Source organism: Callorhinchus milii, unplaced genomic scaffold (genome assembly GCF_018977255.1).
Source record: "Callorhinchus milii isolate IMCB2004 unplaced genomic scaffold, IMCB_Cmil_1.0 Scaffold1001, whole genome shotgun sequence".
Taxonomy (NCBI): domain Eukaryota; kingdom Metazoa; phylum Chordata; class Chondrichthyes; order Chimaeriformes; family Callorhinchidae; genus Callorhinchus; species Callorhinchus milii.
In genome coordinates, this window is record NW_024705742.1 from 19,143 (window position 1) to 25,380 (window position 6,238).

Below are 6,238 nucleotides of genomic sequence, written 5' to 3' on the forward strand. Positions count from 1 at the left end.
CTCTTGTCAGAAAACTCCAGTCTCTCTCTGGCACAGGCATTTAATAATAATATTAATAATACTTACATTATTTTTTGAAGGGATTATTACCCCCTGGAAAAGCGATCTGCCAATCGACTCGCCTCTGCTCGGCGCGCGCGCGTGTGTGGAGGAAGGAAACTTGCCCAACGTTTGGCCCTGACCTGACCCGTCCGGGAATCGAACCCGGGTCCTCTCGCTTGCCAGGCGAGGGCTCTAACCCCTGAGCTACAGGCGAGGGCTCTAACCCCTGAGCTACAGGCGAGGGCTCTAACCCCTGAGCTACAGGCGAGGGCTCTAACCCCTGAGCTACAGGTGAGGGCTCTAACCCCTGAGCTACAGGTGAGGGCTCCAACCCCTGAGCTACAGGTGAGGGCTCCAACCCCTGAGCTACAGGTGAGGGCTCTAACCCCTGAGCTACAGGTGAGGGCTCCAACCCCTGAGCTACAGGTGAGGGCTCCAACCCCTGAGCTACAGGTGAGGGCTCTAACCCCTGAGCTACAGGACTCTATAAAGGTGCCTGAACACTGGGACAGAGAGATGGGTGGGAGGAATGTGGGGAGGGAGAAAGGGGGTTAGGGGTGATGGGTGACTCCACTCTCCTCACAGGAGCAGGGCACTGGCTTTAATGAAGCTCTCCACCTCCTGTGGCGTCCTCAGGTACAGCTCAATCTCCGTGTCTGATATCTCCTCGTCCCCGGTCACGCAGTGGGAGGAGGGCCTCTCTCTTTCTCTCTCGCTCCCCCCTTGCTGCCCCCTCCTCTTTGGCTGGCTCAGACACGGGGGGAGGAATCCGCACGGGAAGTCCTGTGCGCATGTCTGTGTTGGGCTACCACGATCCCGGGACCTTTCCTCAGTGTGGGACACCCCTTGCTGGTTCTCCCACTCAGTGCTTTGTGACTCCCCCCCTTCCCCGTCTGCCCCACGCGGTGTCTCTCCCTCTCCGTCCCCCACTTCCTGGCTTCCGTTAACCAATGAGTGTCTGAGCAGCACCGCTCTGTGTCGCAACACATCACCGGCGTATTTCACCACCGTCTTAGGCTCGAGCCGCTGTGTCCCGAGCCAGGGTAACCGTGCCGCCAGGCTGACCAGCACCTGGCACAGCTCACGCAGTCGGAGGTTGGCTGAGCCGGGGTGCCGCACGCTGCATAGTTTACAGAAACGCGCCAGGCTGTAGCGGAGGCGCTGAGCGGGGGCCAGTGACTGCCAGGCCAGGTAGGCAGCGGCTGTGAGGATGGGCACCGGGTGGCGGCCCGTCACTAGCCATGTCTCGCCCGCCAACTCCACCAGCTGCACCGCCCGCTCCGTCACACGGACCCTATCCTCCACCAGCCCTGGGGAGTCTGAGACGCCTGCCTGGAACAGCTGGAACCTGTGGAGAGAGGAGAGAGAGAGGACTCGGCTCAGTCTTAGCATCACAATAACAACAATCCTTGTGTTTGATGCAGCGTCTGATCATGTCTTCGAGACGTCTAAAAGCGTTTCACAGGACACACTGTAAAGTGCAGTGATTGTGTGCTTTGCGGGTGAAACATGGCAGCCAATTGCGCCCAGCGACGTCCCCACAAACAGTCGTGAAGCAAGCGAGTGTTTTTATCTGGGGGATTGTCAACACCGGAAGATATAACCAGCAGTGGTGCCAAACTAGTGTAAGGAACTCCCTCCCTCAATCCCTCCGCCTCGCAACCTCCCTCCCTCCCTCCTTCCGAATCCTGCCTAAAGACCTTCCTTTTCGATGGTGCTTACAGTCACCTCCCCCCTCCCTCCCTCTCCCCCTTGGCTTGGGGTCAGACTCTGCCACTGTCAAGCGCTCCAGGACGCTACCCCCCAATTGAGGGGAGCTGCATAAATGCAAGTTGTTGTTGTGTGTAACTCACCCCTGACAGTGGGTGTTGACCAGGTCACTGAGGGCCAGACTGGGGATATCGATGTGCAAGAGAACGAGAAGGCGGAGGTAGAGGCTGGAGACGAGGCTGGGGTCTGTGTGGAGCAGGGAGCAAACGGTGCCCAGTGTGAGGGGCCAGGAATGCTGACGGCAAGAGATATAGACACAGCAGCCCACCAGAGCCTCCTTCTTACACAGCCTGGCTTGGAGCAACTCCTCGTGTTCGTAAGCCTCCCGATACAGCCCACTGGCGGTCTCCTCCAGCACCGCCCGCAGCCGCAACACTCTGCACACGTCACGCACACGCTTCAGACCTGCGAGCACACGGGATCGACACGGAGCGTTAGAAGGGTGACTGAAAGCACGGTCGAAGAGAGTCTTGAGGTGGGTCTTGACATAGGCGAGGGAGGGGGCGAGGCGGAGGGAATGTGGGATGAAGTTCCAAAGGGTGGGGGGGGCAGAGAGGCTGAAGACCTGACTAGTGATGGTGGGGCGGACTGGACGGGGGACGTGACCCAGGCCAGAGCTCACTGAGCAAAGGGAACAGATAAGTTGGTTGGGAGTTAGAAGGTCACAGAGGTAGGGAGGAACAATAATAATACTTGCATTTGATATAGCGCTTTTCACGTCAGGAGGACGTCCCAAAGCGCTTCACAGAACACACTGTAAAGTGAATTGACTGTATATTTGTGGGCGAACGCGGCAGCCAATTGCGCACAGCAATGTCCCACAAACAGTTGTAGATTGAAAATGACCAATTTATTATTGTTTGTGGTTTTGGAGGATTATTATTAGGCTCTGTGTGGAGTAAGGAAACTTGCCCGAGGTTTCGCCCTCTGCCTGTCGTAGAGGGCCTTGAAGGAGAGGACCAGAATGTTTTACTGTATCCTCTGGGGGACGGGGAGCCAGTGGAGCGAGGGTGGGGGTGGACAGCTGGGCTGAGCCACAAGAGGGCGCCATTCTGTGGCCAATCGCCACTACTACAGCTATTCAATGGCACAGACGGAAACCCGTCACCTTTGCTTAAGAGTCTCCAACCCAAACTGAGAATTCCCTGCATTCTGACTACACATGGGAATCCCAGAGACAGATTGTCGGAATGGAATGCTCTCTCTCTCTCTCTCTCTCTCTCTCCGGAGGTCCTGTTTACCTAATTCCGGAGAGTATTAGGCGCAGGTTGGCAAGAGCCAAGGCTTTGTGGGGGGAGTCCAGAGTGTGTGTTGGGTAACTGCTGGAGTCTAACCAGGTAAACCCACACAGAGTGTGGCCATTGATATCGCTGTCTGGCCAAGCTGTCCCGCTGCTTGTGCAGCTCCGACCCCCCTCCCCGTTATGGCTTTGATTTGCAACCAATTTGCGCACAGCCAGGGATTACTTTTCCGGTACTTTACCATCTCACCGTGGATTTGGTTACGACAGGGCGTCTTGACCTCAGCTGTGCTCCTGTAATACTTCACCTCTGTGGGAATAACACATCGGCTGTTAATGTGGCTTCCACCGCCTCCCCGAAACTCAGAGACAGGAGTGGGAAAACAATCAAATAATAATATTCCTTCATTTGACACAGCGCTTTATTATGTCTTTGAGACGTCTCACAGCGCTTCACAGGACTCGCTGTAAAGTGTAGTGACTGTATGTTACAGGCGGATGCGCAGGGATTATTAGTCCCCAGAAAAGCGGTCAGTCAATCAACTAACAACCGGAGTGACTGACCTTGAAGGAAAGCTTCCTCGGTGCGTGTGGTGGTGAGGATGCCCTCAGTCAGCACACAGCCACACTGGGTACAGACCAGATGGCTCTGCGTGTAGTGTTCATCCTCCTCCACCTCCCCCGAGCCACACTCCGGACACCTGGTCTGTCTTGACATTCCTTCCCCAGACCGAGTCTCACCCCTGCCAACAACAACACATCACGCTTACACGGCGCCGCTCACGTCGGGAGGACTTCCCAAGGCACTGGACAGTCTGGGATTTGGAACCGATCTGTGGGTTGGGATCCGGAGGGGGTGGAGGGGGTGGAGGGGGGGACGGTGGGCGTAGAGAAGAGTGACTGAAGGTGCGGTCGAAGAGAACACAAGAAAACTATAAACACTGGCGGCAACATCACACTACGCCCTCCGTCGCACTCACCGCACACCAGATCATCACACTCCGCAAAGCAAAGCGCTTCACAGAACAGGTTAAGTTCAACAATAATAATAATTCCTGCATTTGATACACAGCCCCACAATAAACAAACACCTCATCCCTTCACACACACTCCTACACCCCTTCACACACACTCCTACACCCCTTCACACACACTCCTACACCCCTTCACACACACTCCTACACCCCTTCACACACACTCCTACACCCCTTCACACACACTCCTACACCCCTTCACACACACTCCTACACCCCTTCACACACACTCCTACACCCCTTCACACACACTCCTACACCCCTTCACACACACTCCTACACCCCTTCATAGTAACACTACTGTGTGTTACTGTCTCTGTTGCTCTGTGTGTGTTTCTATCTGTGTCTCTCAATGTCTCACTCTGTGTGTGTGTGTGTCTCTGTCTCTCCCTCTCTGTGTGTGTGTGTCTCTCTCTCAGTCTCTCACTCACTGTGTCTCTCTCTGTGTCTCACCATCTCTCTCACTCTCTCTGTCTCTCTCTCAATGTCTCTCACCCTCTCCCTCTCTCTGTGTCTCTCACCCTCTCCCTCTCTCTGTGTGTCTCTCCCTCTCTGTGTATCTCTCTCTCTCTCTCTCTCACTGTCTCTTCCTCTCTCTGTGTGTGTCCCTGTGTGTGTGTGTGTGTCTCTCACCTTCTGTGTGTGTGTGTGTCTCTCACCCTCTGTGTGTGTCTCTCTCACCCTGTGTGTGTCTCTCACCCTGTGTGTGTGTGTCTCTCACCCTCTGTGTGTATGTGTGTGAGGGGGTGGGGGGAGGTGTGTGCGTGTGAGGGGGTGGGGGGAGGTGTGTGTGTGTGAGGGGGTGAGGGGTGTTTGTGACGGGGTAGGGGGTGTGTGTGAGGTGGTGGCGGTGTGTGAGGGGGTGGGGATGTGTGTGAGGGGGTGGGGGTATGTGTGAGGGGGGGGTGTGTGAGGGGGTGGGGGTGTTGGTGACGGGGTGGGGGGTGTGTGTGAGGTGGTGGCGGTGTGTGAGGGGGTGGGGGTATGTGTGAGGGGGGGGTGTGTGTGAGGGGGTGGGGGTGTGTGTGAGGTGGGGGGTGTGTGAGGGGGTGGGGTGTGTTGGTGACGGGGTGGGGGGTGTGTTGTGAGGGGGTGGGGGTGTGTGTGAGGGGGGGTGTGTGTGAGGGGGTGGGGGTGTGTATGAGGTGGGGGGTGTGTGAGGGGGTGGGGGTTGTTGGTGACGGGGTGGGGGGTGTGTGTGAGGGGGTGGGGGTGTGTGTGAGGGGGGGGGTGTGTGTGAGGGGGTGGGGGGTGTTGGTGACGGGGTGGGGGGTGTGTGTAAGGTGGTGGCGGTGTGTGTGAGGGGGGGGTGTGTGTGAGGGGGTGGGGGGTGTTGGTGACGGGGTGGGGGGTGTGTGTGTGAGGGGGTGAGGGGTGTTTGTGACGGGGTAGGGGGTGTGTGTGAGGTGGTGGCGGTGTGTGAGGGGGTGGGGGTGTGTGTGAGGGGGGGGTGTGTGAGGGGGTGGGGGTGTGTGTGAGGTGGGGGGGGTGTGAGGGGGTGGGGGGTGTTGGTGACAGGGTGGGGGGTGTGTGTAAGGGGGTGGGGGTGTGTGTGAGGGGGGGGGGTGTGTGTGAGGGGGTGGCGGTGTGTGTGAGGGGGGGTGTGTGTGAGGGGTGGCGGTGTGTGTGAGGGGGGGTGTGTGTGAGGAGGTGGGGGGGTGTTGGTGACGGGGTGGGGTGTGTGTGTGAGGGGGTGGGGGTGTTTGTGACGGGGTGGGGGGTGTGTGTGTGAGGTGGTGGCGGTGTGTGAGGGGTGGGGGTGTGTGTGAGGGGGTGGGGGGTATTGGTGACGGGGTGGGGGGTGTGTGTGTGTGAGGGGGTGAGGGGTGTTTGTGACGGGGTAGGGGGTGTGTGTGAGGTGGTGGCGGTGTGTGAGGGGGTGGGGGTGTGTGTGGGGGGGGGGGGTGTGTGGAGGGGGTGGGGGTGTGTGTGAGGGGTGGGGGGGTGTTGGTGATGGGGTGGGGGGGGTGTGTGTGAGGGGGTGGGGGTGTGTGTGAGGGGGTGGGGGGTGTGGGTGGTGTGTGAGGGGGGTGGGGGGTGTTGTGAGGGGGGGGGGTGGGGGTGGGGGGTGTGTGAGGGGGGGGTGGGGGGTTGGTGTTTGGTGACGGGGGTGGGGGTGGAGGGGGTGGGGGGTTTGTGAGGAGGTGGGGTG

At 58.5% G+C, this 6,238-nt stretch overlaps 1 protein-coding gene across 1 annotated transcript; it reads right to left on the reverse strand.

Annotated features, from left to right (window-relative positions):
- Positions 1–486: 486 nt before the first annotated feature.
- LOC103190794 (BRF2 RNA polymerase III transcription initiation factor subunit) lies at positions 487–3,846 on the reverse strand. The gene is made up of 4 exons (XM_042346557.1): positions 3,617–3,846; positions 3,303–3,362; positions 1,896–2,217; positions 487–1,390 (listed from the first exon to the last, which is right to left on the reverse strand). The coding sequence occupies exons 1-4, from the start codon at positions 3,768–3,770 to the stop codon at positions 622–624; spliced, it is 1,305 nt and encodes a 434-aa protein (XP_042202491.1). The 5' UTR covers positions 3,771–3,846; the 3' UTR covers positions 487–621.
- Positions 3,847–6,238: the final 2,392 nt, after the last annotated feature.